Source organism: Chanos chanos, chromosome 1 (genome assembly GCF_902362185.1).
Source record: "Chanos chanos chromosome 1, fChaCha1.1, whole genome shotgun sequence".
NCBI lineage: Eukaryota > Metazoa > Chordata > Actinopteri > Gonorynchiformes > Chanidae > Chanos > Chanos chanos.
The window spans coordinates 5,339,090-5,364,426 of record NC_044495.1 but is presented as its reverse complement, the minus strand read 5'-3'; the positions used below and the strand labels follow the sequence as shown (position 1 = coordinate 5,364,426).

At 41.8% G+C, this 25,337-nt stretch overlaps 2 protein-coding genes across 2 annotated transcripts; both read right to left on the bottom strand.

The window, feature by feature from the left end:
• Nucleotides 1-2,259: 2,259 nt before the first annotated feature.
• Nucleotides 2,260-6,814, bottom strand: gdf7 (growth differentiation factor 7). Its single transcript, XM_030789405.1, has 2 exons — nt 6,484-6,814; nt 2,260-3,269 (listed from the first exon to the last, which is right to left on the bottom strand). Exons 1-2 carry the CDS (start codon nt 6,812-6,814, stop codon nt 2,260-2,262), a joined length of 1,341 nt encoding a protein of 446 aa, XP_030645265.1.
• Nucleotides 6,815-9,726: 2,912 nt separating this feature from the next.
• On the bottom strand, nt 9,727-24,117 carry LOC115822575 (G-protein coupled receptor family C group 6 member A-like). The gene is made up of 7 exons (XM_030786481.1): nt 24,034-24,117; nt 23,439-23,677; nt 13,101-13,404; nt 12,069-12,872; nt 11,664-11,798; nt 10,761-10,878; nt 9,727-10,655 (listed from the first exon to the last, which is right to left on the bottom strand). Exons 1-7 carry the CDS (start codon nt 24,115-24,117, stop codon nt 9,727-9,729), a joined length of 2,613 nt encoding a protein of 870 aa, XP_030642341.1.
• Between the last annotated feature and the right edge of the window lie 1,220 nt (nt 24,118-25,337).

Below are 25,337 nucleotides of genomic sequence, written 5' to 3'. Positions count from 1 at the left end.
CTCTTATTTTTGCTCACAAACATCTAAATTGACTGATGTAACCATAAGAGAAAAACACACACACACACACACAATCACACACAATCTCTGGCATGGATTAAGATATGCAGAACAAAACGAAACCAGACTGCTTTGGATTTCTTCATGAAAAGATTGAAGAAAAGTTACATAAATAGCATCTTGTCATATTTTTACATCTGACTCCCAGATGAATATATATTTTAAATAAATAGTCCGTCAGCAAACCAATGACTCCCTTCCCAGAGTCTCCGGCTAATATACATCACTTTGTTTTTCTACATTTAAAAAAAAAAAATACTGGGATGTATTTCAACAACAAATTAGAAAATCACAAATGTAGCCATTTACCTCATGTCTAACAAACAGATTTTATCTTGAAATTGTCCTTTCCTGACGACTCATAACAGAAGGACACTTCCACTACTGAGGAGGTCCTGACTGTACGTTCAGTAGACCTGACACTGAGGGAAAGATGAAGACATTTTTCTGATCTCTTGATAGTGAGCGGTCTTAGCCTATCATACGCACACACAGCTGTGAGAACACAAGGGAAGGATAAGAAAAACCGTTCCCACTGAGGCTGCAACCAACTGCAACAACAATAACAACAACAAAAAAAAGGACTAGCACAGATAACAATACAATCTGCCTAACAGGAAATATGATGTTCTATATACTTGTTTTGGCCCATACTACTGTGTACTGTTCGTGTTAAAAGCCCAGTAATTTTTATTCCAAGCCAATAAGCTATGATCCGTCCAAACGCTTCTCAAGAACGGAGCTCGGTGATTACTGGAATACTGGAATTCTTCGTCATATAAACACTGTGAATTGGTTTCGCGAATTTTCACAGCTCTGTCTACTGCTGAATATGATACGAGTGACACAGTGTAGAGGAATGTGAAACATCGCAAATTTTTTTTGTCACATAACATTTCTTACATACCCTGGAGGTCAGAGGTGAATGACGACACCATTTATTCCCTAAATATTTGGACTTAACGTTACATATTGTAATTGTTTCATACTGTAGGTGCCAAATGTTGTGTCTACTTTTAGCTAGGTGTCTGAGCAGCTGTGTTCTCTCAGCTTCACTGAATCACTGAAACTGCATCTTTGAACCTTCAGGATGGCTAATATTCTTGGTTCATTCCAAGCTAGCAAAACTGACAGGATAATCGTGTCACATCGGTGTCCAACCACGTGACTGGACTTGCATATGATAGACACTGGCTTAACCAATTATTATTTATGAGAAATTTAAATAATTACCCCAACTGGTTGAATTATATATATATATATATATATATATATATATATATATATATCAATAACAGCTTGATTTGAATAAACCCGCAGCTCAAAAACACATGTGGTTTGTTATTTCCTTTTTCTTGATTAATTAAACTTACAAGACAAAATGATCTATCATACCATAATTGTGTACGTATTTTAAAATAAAATCAAAGTTGTGGTCAATAAATCCTTAGAGGAGTCTGAGGACTGTGAAAAGGACATACAACATATTCTGTAAAATGAACTTTAAATTCAAAATATGGTCCTCATAAGTGGAAAAAGTACAGGTTCTTAGGTAACCAAATGTTTTTCGGGACATACATTTTAGGAGCCATTGGCAAAACACTCAAGAACTGTTTAATTTAAAACCTTCACTAATTGTGATACGAAGCACCTCCTTTTTAATGAGTTACAGTTCTTTGCCGTTGTTGATAGATTTCGGAGTTCAAAATGGTTCAACAATTTTCAGGCACTGCGAGAAAACTTCACCACTCTGTCAGACCGTTTACATTACCAGGATACGATGTAATACTTGGAATTCCGAGCATTGCTCCTTTTTCGATCAAAAAGTTGTTTATTCAGTATTAAGGAATTTGGTCTCTAGAATAGTAGAAAAGAATGTTCAGAAAATTGCAAATGTTCTCTGCACATTTTTCAAATGCTGTATAAATGCCCAGCAACACATTCTCTGTCTCATGAACACAGATAGAATCGTCTACACGTAAATTCTCTCACTCTCTCTCCCACACTCTCTCTCTCTCTCTCTCTCTCACTCACATACGCACACACAGACACACACACACACAAACACACACACACAGATATCTTTCTAGTCACAGACATAGGCAACTGTCCTGTCACCTACAAACCAAGTATGGTGTACACGATGGAGTTGTTTGGTGTTTGAGGTCGGGGGCAGGCCTCCGCCCCTCTCTCTCAGTGCTACCTACATCCACATCCCTCCACAACCATGTCCTCATACTGCTTATACACCACATTATTCCCAGAGTCGATATAGAGGATACTGATGGGGCTGAGTTTGGAAGGGACACAGCAGCTGGGTGGGGTGGACTCTGGGTCCATGGAGTTCATCAGCGTCTGGATTATGGCGTGGTTGGTGGGCTCTAAATGGGAACGTAGTGGAAAGTCACACACGCCCTCACAGTGGTACGCCTCGTAATCCAAAGGCGCGATAATCCAGTCGTCCCAGCCCAATTCCTTAAAGTTCACGTGTAGCGGTTTCCGGCTGCAACGAGTTCTCTTTCTCCCATTGCCTTTTCCCCCGGCTGTCGTCCCACCGCCGCCGCCGCCGCCGCCACCTCCAGCTCCGCCTCCAACACCACCCGCAGTTCCAGCTTGTCGTCCGGAGATGGCAGTCCTCCTTCGTCGCCGACGTCTAGACCAATGACTCCCTGCACTGTGGTCAAACGTTCGCAGGTCAGGGAAACCTTTGTTCTCCATCGCTTTCATCTTCTCACGGATCTCCTTGAAGAGATTCTCCCTCTTTCGCGCACGGGAAAACACCACCAACAGGGCCTCCTCATTTGGCTGGCGTGACTGCCAGCTCAGCCCCAACATAGAAGGAGGCACTGGTTTGAGATTTGATTCGGAGATGACGGCTAACTGAAAACACAGAAGACTTTTTGCTGTCCTGTGAATCTTTTGGTGTGCCCTCACACTGGCTCTCACATCAAACACCTCCCATTTCACCGTGTTGGTGTCCAGAACGTCAATGATGCGGGAGTGTAGGAGCAGTGAATTCTCCAGACTTCCCCGAGAGGAACAGGAGTAGAGCAGGAGTCGATATAGGTTTCCATCCCGGGAGAGTAACAGTGGGACATCTGGAGGCAGCTTCCGAAAGATCCGCAGCTCTGCTTCCACCAACTCATCTGTCCTGGAGAGACTGGAGAGGTCGAAAAAGTACTGCTGATAAGATTCAGAGGAGTGGTGGTCTGCAAGAAAAAAAAAAAAGAAAGAAACAAACTCGTCAGCAAAGTTTAATCACAGAGGCACTAAGAAATGTATAGCTATCTGTCACATATTCTGCGTTTCCTGCGTCGAGCTGTCCACATGGCTTTGTAAGAAATGCCAATATACGCAAACATGTTACAAAAGCTCCTCCCTTTCGATGAGAATAACATTCAAGCCGGAATGGTTTCTCCAAACGCACGGAGCAAAGCTGCAGGGAGGGACAAACTGGGCCAGGTGGACAGCCCTTGGCCGACTTGTCGACAGGCTTCTCGCCCTTGGCAGCATCTGCTAATTACTCTGATATAAGGAAGGGAAGGGGGGGGGTTGGCCACAGGGCTGGATATGTTAGTGGCCTGGGGTCACTCCTCCGCTCCGCTCTCCTCCAGGTCCCTGTGAGGAAGCCGTAAATTTAAAAAGGGGGTGGTGTGTGGCCTAGGGACTCAATTAAACAATAAAGTCCAAGGCTTGCGTTCAGGATCACTGCGGCCACCAAAAAACAAAGACGATTTCTCCTGTAAACCCAACAACATGATGAATGACCTCTCGAAACGCAATAAATGCTTTCTGTCTTTAACCAAATAAAATAAATTAGCTGAAAAGTGAAACACAATAAATAAATGACCTCTGTAAACTAAAGAAAACAAATGATCTCTGGTTCCACAACACAGGTTGAAAAAGGTCACCGTCCAAAAACGTTGCAATAACTTTAAAGTTTTCCCCAATGTGTAAGAATTTCCTTCTTGTTTTTTTTTTTCTCCTCTACTTCTAACCAAACGCACTCAATGAACAACAGTCTTGACCTTAGACAAGCAAAACCCACAGAGCCTGTAGTGAATCAGTGCATTAAATGCTCATAGGATAAAAGTCACATAATCATTACAATACTGGGCCTCTTCTATTCACAGAAAGAGGATTGGACATTGGAGATTTATCTATCTCTGTTCTCGCTGTCATATCATCCACCATCTGAGCCATGACTGAGATGATTCAGGCAAGAGGTCTGCTAAAGCAGAACAGATCAGTCTCTTGGAATAAAATAGTTTTGATGTTGACAATCCTGACATGCAACTCAACCATGGAGTTCAGAGTTCCATGCAACCTGAGAGGCAAACCGCAGTTTCATGGTTAAAACATAAACAGAATTCTTTTAATACAAGCGGGTAGCATGAGAAGCCAAGGCCAAATCTGGGTATTATGTTGACGCTACACTATAAAAGAGAGAGAGAGAGAGAGAGAGAGAGAGAGAACTAAGACTCCTAATTGCAAACAGTTAAGCATCTGTTGTGGATGGACCACACTTGATCCTCTACCTTGGAACTTATACCTTGCTACATGAAGAGAGTGTGAACGAAAGAAAGAAAGCATGTGTGCATGAAAGAGGAAGAGAGAGAGAGAGCAAGAGTGAGTGAGAGAGAAAGAATGAAAGAAAGATAGAAACATCCCAGATTGCTGTGGAATTTTCTGTCCTTATTCACCTCTATGAAAGAAAGGAATGTTTCAGAAGGTGAACAGAGAGAGAAAGGCAGGGACAGCGTCCTCAACTGGAGCTAATATCCGCCTGCCAGACAAAACAATGACATAACCCTAGAAATGAGTTGGAGAGACAGAAACAGTCTGGAGGAGAAGTTTCAGTCAAATCCTCCATTTTATATTCACCTTCTGACTGCAGCTTTATTGTCTCATGTGAAACAAGGAGAAGTCACAAGATTTTAGTATATAAAAAAGACATCAGCAACCCAGAAAATTATGAAAATGTGACGTATTTACACAACAAGATCCCGTCTGTTTCAATGCGAAACTAATTCTAATTAGTAAACTTCAGTCGTTACATTCCGGCTCAATCGGATTCCTACGCTATTCCTTTGCACTCTAGAGTTTATTCTATTAACTCTAATTAATAAAATAAATTCAATTAACTTTTACGAAATGAGTTCAAGTAGTATTCTACGGCTTCCTAATGCAAGCGTGAAAATGTAAACTATACATAGACGATGTGGTGGATGAAGATGATGATGTTTATTTTTGTTGTTGCAGTTATTACAATTGGGATTATCGCCATCGTTGACATAGCAATTGTTACTTTTGTCATTTACGCTAAGAAATCAAATACAATATGTGTGTATGTGTGTATGTGTGTGTGTGTGTGTGTGTGTGTGTGTGTAATTTTGTAGTTATGCATGTTGTTTCATTATGCCTCATAAACACTGTCAGCCACTAGACAAAAGAGATACACGTGCATAGGAAAAGTGGCAATTTTGAAACTGGCCTAATTAAGTAGGCTTCAACTTCTGCGTGTAGAAACACTGTATTTTCTGCTGCTGTGATGACTTTCTTATCGCCTGTAAAATATTTATCAGTTTTAATATTCGGTCAAACATGTTCTTGTGAATATATTCCGCCTTTTCCGTCTGAACTAATAATTTTGAATTTTCAAAATTGGAGCGGCCGATCTTTTCTACACGGCCCCTCGGTTTTCCTAGGCGGGCGACTGTAAAAATCAATATCGTACGTGACAATCTTAATTTGAACATGAGTTTTGAATTATACATGTGTTTCTCTATCTAGACTAGATCAGCAACACCTGGACAAGGGAAGGTAGGCTGGTCCTTTGGAAGCGTTTAGCTCAAGGTGCCAGAGGTTATGTATCACAGATGTTAGAAACGTTAGCGCTCAAGTGTGTTAGAAAGGCTTTTAAGTACTTTGAACATATTATCTGAAAAGACATAAATAGACCTGTGTGAATAAAGTCCTTTATCAGCCTAAATAAATGCATGTCAGATTGTGACACATACTGGCCTTGAGATAGACTATGGTTTTCAATTATTTGTGGGTTTGTTTGTTTGTTTGTTTCCAATACCAGTCTAAGTAAGTAACTGCATTTAATGCGAACGTTATGTGCTGCAAGCCGATTGATCGTATAAAGCCCACTTTGCATTTGTTGGTGTGGGTTCACTTCTCTGTGTTTTTCAGCGGTATGACAACCTGACAACCTGTTTCCGTATTATAAACCCGACAGTGCTATTAAATCTTCCACAAAGAATACCATAGCTAATATTTATTCATTGTGTATGACAAACTGATGATTTCATACGCTTGAAATTACCGACAAACGTGGTAGACATATGAGTAGACCTACAGAGAAGACTGTCTAGGCGTAATCTTTCTCTCATAATCCCCGGGTCAATCTTCACCCACCTTTCCCCTGATCCACGAAACTGGTCACTGTGTTGGCATGTCGTGTTGAACGCGAGCGACTGTTGTTGATTCCGCGTCTCTCTAGCTCAGAGAGAGTCCTGTAAAGAGATATCATGTACGACGGAATATGGACCGAGGTACTGTTCCATGAATGGTCGTTACTGATGACCGCGCGCCTTTCTCCAGGATTGCGCACAGCCAGATGTGAGGCAAACCCGTTATCATCCGCGCCAGAGGGGTACTGTAATGATCCGAGTACCACTGCCTCGAGGATACTCCCAAAGCAAAAGGAGAGCCATAGGAGGGGAGCGGCAGTCTTCATAGGATTCATTTTCAGTGGTCTCTGGCCGAAATTGGGAAAGTTGGAAGGATTTGATGACTTTGGAAACTCCCCTTTGCTCTTTAGACAGTAATATCTCGAATCTAACATTGGGTTGCTGGATACCTTATTGCACTGAACGCAACGAGCGCCCCCAGTGACCAAAAGGAATAGCAACGCATGACTTTTTCTTCTGCTGCAAGTGTATCAAATGCCCCTGAGGTGAGAAAAGTAGGCTAATACTCAGCCAGACCAAACCGAAATACTGATTAAGTAAAACAGTTTATTAATTGTTAAAACCGATATTCACAGATATAGTAACATTCGCAGAGTTTTAATTCGTTTTTACACTGTTCATTTTGTTGTGAGCCGTGAATGTTGAATCACTTCTAAGTCATGAAGGCACCCGAGGGAATTTTCTGTTTCCCCAGAATTACTTAATTTTGCGGCTCTCAGATAGGACAAGCACACTGTCTTCAGGGCTAAACAGGACAGTGTGTTGAATCGCCCCCTGGACAATCTCAGTACGCTCAGTATTGGTTTTAAGCTTCACATTTTGTATTGCCATGCGAATGATGCCATCTGCTGTTCTCGTAAGAACAAGTATCTCATGGCTGACAGCGACAAGTTCCGTTCCGGGATGCTCTGAACTTGCTCAACCCAGACCCCACTGATGTACACAGCTCTGTTTTTGAGATATTTAAATTTATATATGGACTCCTATTCACGATGTTAATGCCTTAAACTTAAAATATACCACTTTGATCACTTACAGGATAAATATAAATAATTTAGTGTGATAGGTACGGGACAAGCAGGCTCCCGTGGCACGAGTTCCCATGTAGTGCGTAGCCAGTGTTAATCAGTAACAGTCAGACAAATGTGTTTCATTATCCGTGTTAATTTTGGAGAGCGCATCTAAGACTCGAGATCACAACACAAAGTAAACTGGGTTTTGGCACGTTTGGCGTGAGAATGAGTGTTAATGAAATTAAATTTCCAAAGGGAAATAATGAGAAATCTCTCTAGCTGCGATTTTTCATTTGTGTCGGTTTGGAAAAGTAAACCGGAAGAAACGGTTTTGTGTGGTTTTACCTTTTGTTTTAAAGCTTCAACGCTCTAATTCTGTGCAAGCTGCTCAGTGCACGACCTGCGCTTTGCCACGCCTCTGAACAAATGCGTTATAAAAGATGTATAATATTTTCGAATATAAGTGGCAATCCGGTGAGGCAGAGACTCACATTATATCAGTATAGCGTGCTCCCGAAGGTTACTCTGCATATTTTTCATGTATATGTGTGTGTGTTTCGGGTGTGTGTGTGTGTGGGGGGGGGGGGGGGGGGGGGGTGGGGGGGGGGGGGGGATTAGTGTGTGCCCTATTGTGTGCCATTTCCCTAAATGACTCATCTGGTTATTCGTTTGGTTCGTCATTGTATGATTATGTTTGCACTACAACATCTTTTGCTCACTTCTTTTGCAGTGTCATTTGGCTTCCTTCACTTAATAAAGAGTCCTCTCCTCCCACCATTGGCCTCACTCACTCTCTCCATATCTTTTGAGTAGGCATGTCTTTCTCCCTGACCATTTTATTATTTATTTTCTGTTTTATTGCATTAATCTTGATGCTGAAGTTATTGAAAAAAAATTGTACTCCCATTATTCAGAAATTAACAGTTCTTTCCAATGACAGGTCTAACCGCCCTTTTCTATTTGTAGCACAGCATTTAGCAAAGTAAAGTTCACAGCTTAAACTTGATCATGTTTATGTTCCATTGTACTGTTCACCTGTGTGGGCACCACAGCCTGCATTAAACTTCAAGAGGGGCAATTCCCCAGTTGGCTTCGTCAGCAATTTCAGCTACCAAGCCCCAGTTGGCTTGGTCACATTTTTAACTATGCTGAGATTCAGACTCCTTGAAAGAACAAAAGATCGAATAAATAAAATCACTTAGAACTAAATGGTCATTAGCTAGCTGCTTGAAGCTAGGTGTAAGGTATGTGGGTTAAGCTAGCCCTGTAATTTTGTCCACAAATATGACAGCTATTAGTTGCGATAAGAACATGAGTGATCTCTGAAGAAGTCTAAATTATGCTTTTCTGACAAGCTCAACTGGTGCATGACTTTGTCATGACTAAGATGAACACTTTTAAACCCAGACAGTTTGCACAAACCAAACAAGGCTATTGCCCCCTCCAAAATCCCATTAAATCAACACGGTGATATCAAATATTTTCAATAATTTATTTTACAGACTGAACGTTTTACAGTATTAAAATTACAATATGCAATGGAGTTCCCCGACTCCAGTCCTGGGTGGCAGACGTCCATCAGGTTCACATATCAAACAACCAAGACCTGGTTCTTTCTGGCCTGACCTTTTCTTTTTTTCTTTTTCTTCTTTTTAATTGTTTTGCCAAAGAAACAGGTGCATATATTCAATGCTCCCATCAAAGACCATATTATTTGCTAAGAAAATCAGGTGGACCATTCCCCAGCAGGGCTGGATTTAAGAAACATCAATCAGCATTATCCTAAAGAATCAAGATACAATACACTTTTACATAAACCTGAATGTTTCCCTGTTTCCTGTTATGCAACTTCTTTAAGAGTCTCTGTTCCCCTCATGCTTATCACAGGTAAATTAGACCATTACTTGCAGAGAGTCAGTAAGTCAGCCACCAAAGGAACTCATGAAATGTATAAGAGGTTATGTACAGTGAGAGAGTTGCTGTTTCAAAAGACACAGGCTAGCGGAAGCTCAAAGTGAAATAACATAGGCCCTCTTGCTTGCTGTAGTGCACTTTCTTGCTTATAAACGGCAGAACTGATAAGAAGGGACAAGCAAAGGTATGAGTGCAGCATCTCATCCATGCAGCTAACGATCACATGCATCATGTTTGTACAAGGTTTAGGGAGCCCACTTTTAAGACGTCACAGTGCTGACTCTTTTATTATTATAATGTTGACGGACGTATTCTACAATAGCGTTCTCCTCGTTCAACTGACTTTTCCACAGAATGATGTAACATTTAGGCCCAAAGTAACAAGCGAGGAGACTGTAACTAGACATTAAAATGGCGGTTGCCTCAATTGCTCTTTTATACTCACCAGACATATTGACATAAACCGGTATGAAAATCATCCATACCACCAGGTAGATGAGCATGCTAATAGTGATAAAGCTGGCGTTTTTATAAAGATCTGGTAACTGTTTTCCCTTGAATGCAAAAAGAAAACAGAGAGCGGCAAGAAAGGCAATGTACGCTAAAGTGCCTATAAAGAAACCGACAGACACTACGTCACATTCGCTCAGGATTTCATGTACATGTCCGTTGTTTCTACGCTGTTGAGGGGGGTAAAGTGTTAGCCACAGTGTGCACAAGACTATCTGCACACTCGAGCAAGCCATTACCACCGCAGCGGGTTTGTTGAGACGCTTAATCCAGTTCCCAAAATTCAGTTTGAAGGCAAAACCAGCAAAGATCTGAAGCAGGTTGGCCAGAACACAGGATACACAGATCGTGAAAGATATAGCAAAGAGCGGCAACCCAGCCATACAGGACACATTGGAGGGTAGGCCTGGAAAAAGCATAACGCTACAAAAACACCCCAAGAGAGCAAGCAGCGCGACAAAGCAAATATATTTCCCTGTGGCTTTCACAATCGGTGTGGTCCTGTACACGGCAAACAAAATGAGAACCATCAAAGTGAGGACTATCCCGACTGAATCGAATAAAACCAAGATGATCGAGAAGGGATCGCTCCATTCCAGATATTCAATGGTTTTGTTCACACACCCCGTCTTGTTATCATTGGAATACTCATGGCCACTGCAACTTTTACACTCCATTGCTGCAAACGAAAATCATTAGTTTGGTTCATTGTCATATGTCAAATGTCATAAAACAATTTTAAATTGGGGCACTATTACTAGTATGAAGTGGTTGGGTTACTCACTTCCATCTGAGTACTGTCCCTCTTCACAGTGTTTGCATGTCTTGCAGCAAGTGCCAATGTTTGATTTCAGTTCGTATCCTGGACTGCAGGATTTAGAACAGTTACCTGGAGGAGTTACCTGGAGACAGATGAGAGAAAGCAATGAAAAAGGAATGTTTTGAAAGAAGATGAAGCAATACCAGTCAGATAAAGTCCGTTACAGTCTTAACTTTTGATATTAATGACAATTATTAAAGTTGCTAGAACAGACATTGATCCAATATTTATACATTTGGTTGTTTGTTTATTTAAAAACCACGTTTATTCTTTCCTTTAACAAAAGGAGAGGATTTGAGAACTGTCAAAGAGATGAAACCTTGCTCTCTTCTCTTGGATGACTCTGATCCATTAAATGGCCACATAATTATCACTGCTGTGATATGGTGGATGCTTTCACTTAATGTTGGTTCTTACTTTCTGTTTCTCAGAATCTTGTCTTAGTGAAATGTTTTAGTGTCATGAGACTGGGTAATTAACTGGGTATAATGGGATTTCAGTGTTTTGATACAAAGACTCCCAGCTGTAGAAAAAAACAAATGCTTGGAATGATATACAGTTATGGTCATGTGTCACTTTTCACTCTGTGATGCTAGTGTTTATTTTTAACATTTTTAAGCAGTCCACGCAAAATTTAATGTTAATGTATTTATTTAATTTCAAATTGAATGGGTCCATATGTTAAAGTACACATATATATTGATTTTGATTTCTTTTGCTATAGATTTTTTTCTTTTAAATAAAAAGGTTCTTTATTATGACTTCTTTTTAAGTCCATGGAAAAAATGAACGAAAACCAACCATATCATCGGTTTCATTGTTGATTTTGTTAAGATGGATTCGATCACTTTCATAGGTTCCAAATACCAAGAAATTGACCCCCTTTTCTTTAATTTCCCAGTCGAAAATTTCATATCCAACAGTTGGGTCTCCATTCTTGTTGAAAGTTAGGTAACTGTCATTGGTCACAGACAAATTGACTTGCTTAATCTCCTCCAGTAGCTGTAGGTTCGACCACAAAACAATAAAAAATTTCATCAGTCGTCAAATACCACAAACACTTTCTGTACTATGGCAAATGCACAGAATAATAGACCCCCCCCCCCCCCCCCCCCCCCACACACACACACACACCTAACACACCAAACACACACCACAGGCACCACACACAGGCACCACACACACACGCACACACGGACAAACGCTTGCACAGAACCTTTGAAACACTTTGTGTACTTTTAGAGGCATACAGTAGATACTATGCTCTGTTACCTCCCAGGCTTGAAAGGTGTTGGTGTTTTCACATGTCTCGTTGTTGCACTTGAGCAAGTTTTTCAAAGCTTGAGCTATTACTTTTACAGCAAGGTAGATGCTGTGTGGTTCATAAGATTCATCCTGCTTGTACATGTTCTGCAAGCATTGAGCGTCAACACAGTTCTTCACTGAGCCAGAAGTCAAACAGCCATTTGGATTTTGAGAGCTTAATCCAACACACATGCTATAGTTAGTTAAGTACTCGTATAAAAAGGTACTATTAAAATTCTCTTTGGAGGCGAGATGGCCGAGGTATTCATCAAATCCTGGCACTTTGTTTCTTTTAATAGTCACACCAATGACTCTTCCAACTTTTTGAATATTGGGCATTTTACATACATATTTTGATGTGGACCAAGCATCACTCGCTATCCATGTCTTATTGATCCCTCGTTCAATGGCTCCTTCAAAGATTCTCCTCACGTTTTGCTCAATCGTGAAAATCACAATGGCTTCTGTGTAAGAATTTTGAATCTTGTCCAAAACAGTACTGAGTGTTGCGTTATTCTTTTCAAAGTCTGCAGGCAAAACTATTTTAAATTCCACACATACATCATGATTTTTGAAGTCATCATTAAGTTGTTCTGAACCGTATTTCCCGTACTCATCTTCGCTCCCAAAGATGCCAACAGCTTTCCAGTTCATACTTGTCACCAACTCTGTAATGGCTCTGGCCTGAATCAGGTCACTCGGAGTAGTGCGTAAGAATGATGGGAACTTTTCCTTCCTGCTCAGTATCTGACTTGTGGCCCCATAGCTTATCTAACAATAAAGATCCAAAACACATTACTAAATACTTGAGAACATATATGCTTTCAAACCTTCTCCATTTTATTTTATTTATCAAGTTTATTCTATCAGGTCACAAAATTGTAATAAAAAACAATGACAGAATGGGCTTGTTACTTTTCTAGTGCGCTGGTAGAGTGCATACAAAGAAAGTTTTACTTGATAAAAGTTGAATTTTGGTGACAACTCATTTGAATTTACCTGTGGAGTTAGATTTAGAGCTAGAAGACGTGCCACAGCGATTGAGATTTCAGACAACCACTCTCCGATCACTGCCTTAATGTTCTTTGTGGACGTGATATTGTCTTTCTCATCAGCACAGCCTATCAGTTCGTCATCAGTTTTCTCCATTAGTTTCAGTGTACTTCTCAAAGCAAAGGATACATCTTGGCAAGAGTCATAGATTTCATATCCAAGTGTCACATTTGGTAGGAGCGAAGAATTATTGATCTCCTCAATTGCATAGATCATCACCTGGATTCGCAGCAATGTTTCATTCATCAAGCTGCATATAGGGAAGAGTAAACACAGCTTATACATACATTGCAACTTGCCCAATTATTTTCACACTTTTGTGACAATGGTGGTACTGTTCACATAAATAGGTGAACTGAGTGTTCATACAAATTTTAGAATCTGATTTCCACTTTCCTTATTAGTACAGTGTCTGGCCAAAAAGAATGGAACACACATTATGTCTTAGGAAATACTTGTGCTGATTGATTTTAAACAATTCTCTCAAATTCCTTTGTTAAACAAACAAAAACACTATCCTATAAAAGAGTAAGTAAGTAAGAGTAAGTATTAACAAATAATTGCTGATAAAATAAAAGTGAACAAACAAAAACAAGTAAACAATTACTGAAACTTGCAGACAAGCTATCTGAGTCAGAGTACCATCTCTGAGTAGAAACAAATGAAAACACACTATAGCACTTACTCATTCTTGCATATCTTTATGTATTTGTTTTCTGTCTCTTTAACTCCATTGCGCAATGGGAAAAGCCCACCAATGATGATGTCTCCAGGATCAGAAGTAATCCTAAGATCTTTTTCAGACAGGGAAAAAGACATCCAAATCCCCAAAAGAGAGAAACTTCTCAACAGCAAGATAAAGCACATGTTTTAATCCACTACAGAGCTTTTAACGAGGAAGTGCTGAAACCACACTATTGAAAGGTTGAGGAAGTCTGTGAATATGCACGAATGCAACTGATAAAGACACTTCTTTGGAGCCTGTTGCCCAGACAGGAAAGAGCAATATACGCACATAACACATTTACATGTGCATAAAACCAAACTATTTTACATGCCCATTGACTTGTGGTCAAGTCATTGTGTTGTGGAACTAAATTGAATCTTACTGTGCTGAAAAAAAACAATAACTTGATTTAAGGTGATTTGGCTTTCTTTGATCTCAGTCTCTAAAGCTAATTGATATTCCACCATTAAGCGTTCTTTAAATTCACACAAAATAAATAGAGGAGAAAAGCATACGTGATATTAGCAAACCGTGTTACTCATGTGATCTCAATGTTTTGAATAATTGGCGGCCAGTGTTGTCATACGGACGTACAATAATCTTTAGAGAGCTGGCAACAACAACTGACACTGAATCTTTCATTGCATATTTAAATATGGAAATATTTGATGAGACAAGAAGATGTAAACAAGTCTCAGAACTTAACACTCCACTCACATTCTGCTCTCTGTTGTGCTCTGAGTCTGTACGGCTGTACTTCTCTATAGTTCATGTATCAGAGAGCTTCCACACTGCAAAAAAAAATGACCATTTAAAAATATACCTGCAAGCGTCCATGAGGAGGCCAAGCAGCCAAGCAAGGCAGAGTTGCCATGTCAAGACACAAGAATCATTTTTTATAATGGAGACACATCAACGCTTACAAAGCAAAATGTTGTTTTGGCTTATTGCAGTGGGATCTCCCATGGTATCACCAGACACATGAATCAGTTATTTAATGTGAAAACATCAACGGTTATTAGCCAAAACACATCTTTGCATATTATAGTGCCCCCCAGTGGTCAAATGCTAAACGTCTCCCCTTTGTGTATTACTATTTTCAGGACTCAAAAGTAGCAGCGTAAACCATAGTTATTGCTGCAGTGTTGGTGATGGTTGCCAACTTACTTCAGAACCTGCCTCCAGTTGCCTGCCCTCCACCTGGAAAGCACACCGGTTTGTGATGTCATATGCAAAGAATCTATTAGTCATAGGCTAGGCTTCAGTTCAGAAATACATTGTAAAATTTCCGAAGCGCTTGTATCAAATATGGTCTCTGCTTGTACTGAACTTGTACTGTACAGCTTGCAAGACATGTGGTCAATTCCCAGTTTTTTATGACTGACATGATGCTTTTTAATTGACCCTTTGCTACGCCCCTCCCTCAAATGGCCACTGTCCAATCCTACCTTAGCATCTGTAACTAGGTGTGGGAGGCCTGTGAAGCTTTCACGGGAACATGCAGAAATGGTGTGCAAATGGAACCTGCATATGCATCTGCTTGTCTTAAAGATTAAGCCATGGATGGTACAGTGAAAGTGCGAATGGGTCACTACATCAGTTACGGTTCCTTTGAGCAATCCACCCCGGTCTTTGGATAACTGTGGTGGCAATTCTAGAGCTAATACATGCAGTCCAGTGTTGTCAACTGGTCTCCACTTGCAATCATGTCTGGCGACTACTATATTATATTGTGATCTATATTATATTATGATCTAACTAATCATTATTGATTCTAACTTAACCATATTAATCATCACTAATCATTCTAAATGATCATATGGTCATTTCTCGAATTGTGTGTAAGCCAGGTTCTAAAAATGAAGGTATGCACAGCCGGGATCGTTTGAATTTGAAAAGCATACACATTCATTTTTATAATAATGTCTATAATATTAATTCTACATGAATTGTAATGTTTTAATAGCATTAAGGGGTGGCACAGTGGTGCAGTGGGTAGCACTGTTGCCACACAGCAAGAAGCTCTCGGGTTCAATTCCCGGCCGGGTGGCCAGGGTCCTTTCTGTATGGAGTTTGCATGGGTTTCCTCCCACAGTCCAAAAACATGCAGGTTAGGTGAATTGGAGACACTAAATTGCCCATAGGTGTGAGTGTGTTGGACTGGTGAACTGTCCAGGGTGTTCCCTGCCTTTCGCCCTATGAGTGCTGGGATAGGCCCCTGCAACCCTAATCAGGATAAGCAGTTTAGTGAGTAATAGCCTTAATGTTTCATTTCTTGAAAATAATTTGTGTATTATTTCCTCAAGATGGCGTCGTCACATCATGCATTTATTATATTGTCATGATTGTCATGCAGTATATTCACAGTATATTCACAGTATATTCACATCTGGCATCAGCTTAGCTGTGAATATCAATTGTACTTGTGTTTCAATAGGTGCATTATAATTGCTGATTTTAGGTACTGAGATGTTAACAAAAAGCAATATTGTACAAATTATCCATGTACTACAATGTACCATTTACACACATTTCACTGATGCCAGAAGCCCTTACACATCACACTCCATTGAGTTAAATGCATTCATGTTTAGGCTAAATCTGGGATTTTACCAACATAGACTGTAGTTCAACATAAAATACAAACCAACGTTGTCCTGGGTATGCATTGCATACCAGTGGCCATATAAAGTGCCATCTGTCCTACATTACGTTTTTATTGAAAAAACTGTGAACTGATATATAGGCTGATGTTTGTAGCCTATATATCTAAATTTTAGCCGAATTCTCACATGTGCGTATCTGTTCGTTACTTGAAATCAAATTAGTTGGCGCAAATACTGTTATTTGACAAATATGTTATTTTTAAAAGACATTGTTATTGTTTGGTGGTGATATTGTTTGGAGTTGTTATATTTCGTGTGTGGTCATAGTGCGTGGTGATATTGTTTAGAGTATGGGCAAGGTCTTAACATCAGAGTCCACAAAGCAGGTGGTAGTTCTGGAACTTACGATCCCCGGGGAAGAGGGGATGGAAGAAGCCAACAAGCGCAAAACGGAAACATACGCAGATCTTCTCACAGAGTGCTGGAGCAATGGCTGGAGTAAAAGGACTGCAGTGCAGAAGAGCTACAAAGAACTTTCTGGAAGCTGCTGAAAAGGCCTGGTGGTGGCTGTGGATTTGGAGGGGGATCACTTGAAGTGGAGTAGTGCACCGCTTGAACACAAGTCAGGGGCTGATCAACCCTGGCTAGGTTGCCTGGGTGAGGGTGTCTGATGATTAAAGACCCGAAACACCCTATGACCCCAGGTTCATCGCCGAAGTACCAGAGGGTGATGCGATGATGTGTCCACTTTGATACTCCATATTTATGTTCTGTGATTGCGCCGCAATGTGCCAATAATAGCTGACAGTGCAGACCATTGGCCGCAGATGCAGCGCCATCAATCTTGCACCCCTGCACCTGATTTCAGTGGCTATACTGTGTAAGGGCTCATTGTATCAAATCACTGTGAGTTATCTTGCAAAGAATCAAATTTACCAGAACTCATGAGTGTACTAAAAGGTCAGAGCATGCAGAATATGAGGGGATTACCTCAATACATTGATCATGTCATGTTCCTCAATTGACGACCCTAATAGTTTACATGGGCGGCACTTTCAGATTTGACATCGAGTCCAATGTTCATGTGAAAGAATAAAACCCTCAACCTTGTTAGGTAACAGATGGGTAAGCTAAGAGTTTATGTTATACATGTGATCCTGATTACACATGTTGTAAAAATTTATGTTGTACTGCTGATCAATGTGTCAATACAGTAAATATGTGGAGAACTAAACTTGTTGTAGATGTACACAAAACTGTACACAAAACCCAACTAAAATGCATAAATGCATGCTACACATTCACAGTGAGGAGTTTACCTCTAGACACAATAGCCTCCATAATTACATTCAGATGAGATAACACTGGTTGATTCAACTAAACTGGACAATAAGACAGGGACAAAAATGTAATTTTAAGAAATATATTACATATGCATACAGATTTTAAGTAAATTTGGCAAGTGCAGTGGAGAGACATCCTCATATGGGTCTTCATTTTCTTCTTCTTCAACAACTGTCCCACCACCATGATTTACCCTACCACCATTTGGTGGTATGTTTCTTTTACAGCTACCTGGTCTGTCAGGAGCTCCTCAAGTTTTCGGAGGAAAGCACTGTGCAGGCCATGGTAAGCCTGACCAGAAAGTCCTGAAGGGTAGCTGTGAAGGAGGGCGGCCCCTTCCCTGTCCATGTAAAAGCCATACGGACGATCAACCAATCAGAGCGCAGTGTACAACAGTAAGACGAAAAGGGAGAAAAACAAGTTAGAACTGGACACAAATGGCGATAGTGAGAAGCCATTAAGTTTCTCTTGTGTAATTAGTAAAGTATTACACCTTTTCCTGTGTGCGTTCGTGACTGTGAAGTAAGTAAATTTGTTCACCAAGTTCTCTGTTACCGTGTGATGTAAGCTTGTGTCATTGTTACCCATGTTTTTTCTCACTTACTACCAAGTACAGCGGGGATAGCCCCCCAAGTTGTTTTCAGTTAGCGGTATTGTTTAGATGTCGTTATGCTTAGAGTAATATTTTCAGACATCCGCCATAATTAGCAATGTTTAGAAATGAATATTATTATAACACGTAGGGACGAATAATAATACATACGGATAAACTCTACTCTGCGTGAATGTAAATATATCCCAGTTTGTAGTTTGCAAGCTTACGCTGCATTACCGTACTGCGTCCTGTCTTGTATAGCAGTATGTCAGTTATGCTATGTCTGATTGCACTATTGTACATATTATAACCCTGTGTAGTTTATTGTTTGCCTGTATATGCCTGTATAGTGACAGAGTTATAATTATATAACTTCACACGGCTGAACAGAGATGATGAAAATCAAAATCCTCAGATGACCTATCCCACTACCACTCTCTTCTCTCTTCTTTCTCCTCTACCCTATCCTCTGCCAAGTCTTCCTTCTTCCTCTCCAGGATTAACTCTGCCTCTTCTAACACCTGCAAACTCTTCTCCACTTTCTTCTCCTTCCTCTCTCCTCCTCCTCCTCCTCCTCCTCCCTCCTCTCTGTCTGCTGATGACTTTGTCTCCTTCTTTGAGAACAAGATCAAAGACATCTGCGACTCCTTCCCCCCATCCCCTCCCACCCCGGATCCTGCACCCTCCGTCACTCCCATGATCTTTTCCTCCCTCTCCCTCCTATCTGACTCTGAAGCTCTTCTACTAATAAAATCCCACTGTCCTACTACTTGCCCTCTAGATCCCATCCCCTCCTCTCTCAGGCCATCTCGGAGGACATTCTGCCCTTCATGTCATCCTTGATCAACAGCTCCTTGTCTACTGGCACTACTGAGGAGGGCACAGGCCAAGCCACTGCTTAAGAAGCCTACTCTCGACCCAGCTGATGTCAGTAGCTACCATCCAGTGTCTCTTCTTCTGTTTTTCTCCAAAACCCTGGAATGTGCAGTCTATAACCAACTCTCTTCTTATCTTCTTCAGAACAATCTCCTGGATCAGAATCAATCTGGATTCAAACCTGGCCACTCCACCGAGACAGCCCTCTTTGCTATCTTGGAAGAGCTCCACTCGGCCAGAGCGAAGTCGCTCAGCTCTGTCCTCATACTCCTATACCTCTCTGCAGCATTTGACACGGTTAACCACCAGATTCTCCTATCATCCCTTGCTGGGTTGGGCTTCGCGGGATCTGCACTCGCATGGTTCGAGTCCTGTCTGTCCGACCGTTCTTACCAGGATTCTTGGAGGGAATCGGTCTCCTCCTCCCGCCCTTTCCACACTGGGGTCCCACAAGGTTCTGTACTTGGTCCACTCCTCTTCTCTCTCTACATCAGATCACTCAGACATGTTATCTCCACCCACGGTCTCTATTACCACTGCTACGCTAATGACACACAGCTGTTCTTCTCCCTCCCCCCCTCCGACTCTCAGGTTCAGCCCTGCATTGCAGCCTGCTTAGCCAACATCGCCTCCTGGATGTCCCCTAACCACCTCAAGCTCAACCTAGAGAAAATTGAGCTTCTGTTTTTTCCTGCTAAGAACACCCCAACGATCGACACTGCAATCACCATCGAGGGATCTGTGGTGTTCCCCACCACAGCAGCCAAAAACCTAGGCGTAACCCTCGACAACCAGCTAACCTACACCGGTCACATCGCGGCAGTCACTCGATCCTGCAGATTCTCCCTACACAATATCAGGAGAATCCGCCCATTCCTCACGCAACAGGCGACCCAGCTCTTGGTCCAAGCGCTTGTCATCTCTCACCTTGACTACTGCAACATCCTACTGGCTGGCTTGCCGACCTGCGCCATCATGCTGCTCCAGCTTGTTCAGAATGCCGCTGCACGCCTAGTATTCAACCTCCCAAAGCACTCTCATATCACTCCGCTCCTTACTGCACTCCACTGGCTTCCAGTAGCAGCCCGCATCCAGTTCAAGACACTGGTGCTGGCCTACCTGGCCACAAGAGGTTCCACTCCATCCTACCTTCAGTCTCTGATAACTCCTTATATCCCTCTGGTCAGCTGACGGTCCCCTCACTTCGGGAACCCCACGGCCGTTCTTCCCGACCACGCCTCTTCTCCGCCATTGCTCCGCGGTGGTGGAATGACCTCCCTCACTCAGTTAGGGCTGCGGAATCTCTTGCCATCTTCTGCAGGAAACTGAAAACCCACCTCTTCAGAGCCCACCTGTCCCCCTCTGCCTAACCTCCCCTTCTTTATATATATATATTTAAAAAAAAACTACTAACCTTGTCTTGTATTTTTTGTTTACTGTCCCAGAATTCCAGGAGCGTAATACAAAGGGTAATTAATGTACAGCCTTATTGTGATCTCTGTTTATGCGGTAATAGGATCTGACTGATGCACTTATTATAATTCACTTTGGCCAAAAGTGTCTGCTAAATACCAAATTGTAAATTGTAATTGTACGGAGAGTAGATCTGTCACATTCCCTCGATCATCTCCAGCTGAAAGAAGGGACCTTAGGTCTCTTCCTCAGCAGCTCTGGATAAACAATCCGCAACTCTGTGTAAGCTCAGTAAGTTCCTTGGCCTTCAATGCTAACGGCACCTGCCAGCAGTGGTGGAATGTAACGAAGTACAAGTACTTCGTTACTGTACTTAAGTACATTTTCCATGTATCTGTACTTTACTTAAGTAGATTTAGTTGTGGGTACTTTTGACTTTTACTCCACTTCATTTTACAACAAATATCTATACTTTCTACTCCACTACATTTCTACAATGCATTGTGTTACGCGTTACAGTCACATTGCGTTTTTTTGTTTGTTTGTTAGTTTTAAAATAATCAGTGGTGAGAGGGGAATTGGTCCACTGAACCAATCATAGCAGGCAGATAATGCTACAGCGCGCCCACAGCAGCAGGAGCATCAGCAGCAGCACTAACCGGTGATAAAACACCCAAAATGGATTCGAGAGAGGCCACCACGGAGATTCAGCCATTAGACATGCGCCACCCATGGCCTTATTTAAAAGAGTTGTTTGAGATAACTAAAAATGATTCATGGAAATTCCGGTGCCATCTTTGTCTCCCTCGAAAACATGAGATACTAGCTTTCAAAAATTCGCTGTCAAATTTGGAGAAACATATTGAGGTAAATTCAGTTGCTTAACGCTACCTGAGTTTTGCATGTTAAATTAATTTAGGTTAGTGAAGTCTTATGTAACTTTAGTTAGCCTCTTGTTCAAATGCACCACTAGCAACAAGTAAACACAGTTAAATTATTATAATCTAGTGCTAACTGGCAAGTAACACAGGCATGTTAATAACGCAATGTAGTCTTGGTCCTGGGTGTTTACTTGGATGCTAGATCCCGGGAACAGCGGTGGTTATGTTGCTTGTGTGGCCAGGGGCTCTTTAGCCCTGTGCTCCTTCAGAGTTAAGGTTTAAAATTAGTTGGTATTATAGAATGACAGCAGTAACATCGTAGTAACTACTTTAAAGATACCTTTGTCTTAATTACACTAAATGGAATTTAAAAGTCAGACTGTCAACCCTACTTGGCATGCTTATATTGAGCCAAACCAAATTTCCATCTCCTGTAAGAACAGTCTGGCAAAAGTATACATTTTGTAATAGATAATATGTTGAAATCCTGTGTTAGGATCAGTGCCTATTCCTTTGTTAGGTGTGTTTAATGCCCCTTTTTTCAGGCAGACAACTTTGACTTGAATGTGTTTACTGCAGTCAATATAACACAATGCCAGTGTTATCAGTAGCATCATCTGCAGCATAGTTAATTAAAATGGCACAGCCCATACCGTTGATGTATTAAACAAAATATACATACAGTAGGCGCACTTAATGATATTGTAGACCACTGCATTAGGGAATACATTCAGCAAGTACTTTTACTTTTAATACTTTAAGTATATTTAAAAGCAGGTACTTACTTACTTTTACTCATGTAAAAAGGTTAATGTGGTACTTTTACTTTTACTAGAGTACATTTTTGTCTGTTTATTTGTACTTTTACTTAAGTACAGTGTTTGAGTACTTCCTCCACCACTGCCTGCCAGTACCCAATTGCTAGGTCTAATGTAGAAATAAATTTAGCCTTACCTAGTCTTTCAATCAGTTCATCAGTGCAAGGCACTGGATAGGGGTCAAACCTGGACAGAGCATTGATCTGTCAGAAGTCAATGCAAAAACAAATGTTCCCATCCTTCTTGGGCACCAGAATGACAGGACTGCACCATTCACTGCTTGAGGCTCAATTATCTCCATTTCCTTCATAGCTTCTAGCTCTTCCTTTAGTGCAGGTGGCAGCTGCTCTGGGATCCTGAAGCGCTTCTGGCAAACCAGAGCATCCTCTTTCAGGTAGATGTTGTGTTGGACGAAAGTGGTCAACCCTGGCTTCTCCTTGAAGAGCTCTTATGGTAGAAGAGCCTGCAAGTCCTCCTGCTGCGCTGTTGTCATGTGTGACAGATCCACTGACTGAACTGGTTGGAAGGTGGGGAAGTACTGCTCTTGGACGTCCTCCTCTTCACCTACAACCCTGACCAGTAGCTGCTGCTGCACTGATTCTGATCAGGCCTGGAACTCTTTGATCAAGTTCACGTGGAACATCTGATGCTTTTGCCCCCCCTCTGGCATGAACAGTTCATAGGTGACTGGCCAAGTTTTCTTTGTGATTTTATATGGGCCATGCCACTTTGCAAGGAGCTTGCTGTCATGAGTGGGAAGCAACAACAGCACCTCCTGTCCTGGTTTAAAGTCTCTGGTTCTGGCCTACCAGTACCTCTGGGCTCTCTGGGCTTTCCTCATGTGGTCTTGGGCCAGTGCCGTCATTTCCTACAGTCTCTCTCTCATCTTCACCACATAGGTAACCACTGACTCTCCACCTGCCTTTGGTCCTTCTCAGTGCTCTCTCAACAGGTCTGGAGGGCTCCTGACCTGCCGACCAAAGAGCATTTCAAATGGAGAGAACTCCGTTGATGCCCAGGGAACCTCTCGGTAGGTGAAAGGAGGTAAGGCAGCCTCTGGTCCCAGTCAGCTCCTGTCTGAGAAGCAAACTTCCTCAGCATGCTCTTCAATGTTTGATTGAACGTCTCAACCAAACTATTTGGTTGGGTGTGGTAAGGGGTGGTCTTAATGCCTTTGATACCAATCAGCTGGTACACCTGTTGCAAGAGCTTCGACAGGAAATTAATTCCCTGATCTGTCAGAACCTCTCTTGGCAGCCCTACCTGTGGGAACAACTGCAAGAGAGAGTTGGCAACACATCTGGTTTTGATGTTTCTTAGTGGGAATGCTTCAGGGTAACGAGTAGCATAATCACAAACTACTAAAATATACCTGTTCCCTGATATGCTTCTCACCAGAGGGCCAACAATGTACATTCCTGCTCTCTCAAAGGGGGTGTCTGTGATGGGGAGTGAATGAAAGGGGGCTTGTGCAACACCTCTCCCTGAAGTTAACTGACACTCAGAATTCTGATATCTGTGTACATGCTTGGTCATGCAGACCTACTACTCATGCGAGCAAGTGGTTTGTGTTTTCCTAGATGACCTGCCCAGGGGATTGACTGATCTAAATGGATCACTTGATGTTTCATGGAGGAAGGTAATGCAAGAGCTTCAGTCTGTCCCTTCTGCTGGTACAGGATTCCCTTCCTTACCAGGTCCATGTCTTCCTCTAGACCTACCCTCTTCTTCCTCTCACCATATACCTCAGAAATCAAGACTGCAAAGCTGGATCCTGGTCCTGCAACCTAGCTATGTCTTCTGGTATGTTAACATCAAGAGGAGGATCGAGCCTGGGCAAAAACGCGGCTTTATCTGGCTTAGGCTCACCTGCAAGCTTTTCCCTTCATCTTTGAGCTCAGGTTTTAGCCAATTTAGGGGGGTGTGTTTCCAACTCTACACCTTCAAAGGGGAGATCCTTAAAACATCAGCTGCAGCCTCTGATCTGGTGGTAATAATGTTACAGGACTGTGACTTAGGCAGTAAATCAGTCCATACAAGCACATCCTGACCTATGACCACAGGGCAAAGCAACTCAGGAGCAAGGACAACAGGCGGGAAAAATGTCTGGCCATCTACTGTAAGGCAGACTCCAGTGGTAGGATAAGCTCTCTCATCCCTATGAACACAGCAAACTCTCACCCTGGATTCACTCCACTCCTCCCTGGGTACAAGGCTTTCATGCACAAGGGTCTGAGAACTCCATGTATCAAGTAAAATGCTCTCCTGCTAACCATTAACCTTAACTGATACAACCACCCTGTTTTACAGTGACTGCCTGAGCTGGCCTAGGCACACAGCGTACAAGGGACTTCTTTTTCTTTCGCATTTGGCAGAAAGGCTTGGTATGGCCAAACTCTCCACAGTAAAAAACATCTCACCTCCTGCTTGCTTGCCCTATCAGGTGGGCTGGTTTAGTTTGTGGGTGCCTTGGAATGAGGTCTACTGCTGATGTATGTTCTACTAAAGCCAAGACCTGGACCCCCTTCACCCCTTCCAGGCTTATGTTTGGCGGCTTCTTGCTCCCAGTTGAAGAAGGTACTTCCGCTGCCTCTTCTCTTCCGCCAGCTGCGCGGCCTTCTCTGCCGTCTTTAGGTCAAGTTCCTTGATCCATACCTGTGTGGCTATTGCTTGTGTCTGTCTTGCCTCTTGTGGACTGAAATGCCCATCTGGGCCTAAAAAGGGTGGGATCACGAGGGAAACATTTATTTCAGAGTCTCTATCCAGCACTCGTTGTTTGAGCATTGTTCGCCTTGCATCTCGTTCGCAACTTGTGATTTAAAACATTTATATTTTCTCTATCTATAATTATATCTTATGTATATTCTTGTATTTTAAATACTCTGTGTTTTATTCTATGTATTTCTCTTTTTGGTCATTAAAT

Excerpts from the sequence above, each read along its gene's own strand:
- gdf7 (XM_030789405.1), bottom strand. The coding sequence starts at position 6,814 with ATGAATCCTATGAAGACTGCCGCTCCCCTCCTATGGCTCTCCTTTTGC. Across the intron at positions 3,270-6,483 it reads TTTCGTGGATCAGGGGAAAG|ACCACCACTCCTCTGAATCT; the intron begins GTGGGTGAAGAT and ends TTTTTCTTGCAG.
- LOC115822575 (XM_030786481.1), bottom strand. The coding sequence starts at position 24,117 with ATGGACCTGGTAAGGAAGGGAATCCTGTACCAGCAGAAGGGACAGACT. Across the intron at positions 12,873-13,100 it reads CTCTAAATCTAACTCCACAG|ATAAGCTATGGGGCCACAAG; the intron begins GTAAATTCAAAT and ends CTTTATTGTTAG. Across the intron at positions 11,799-12,068 it reads ACACCTTTCAAGCCTGGGAG|CTACTGGAGGAGATTAAGCA; the intron begins GTAACAGAGCAT and ends TCGAACCTACAG.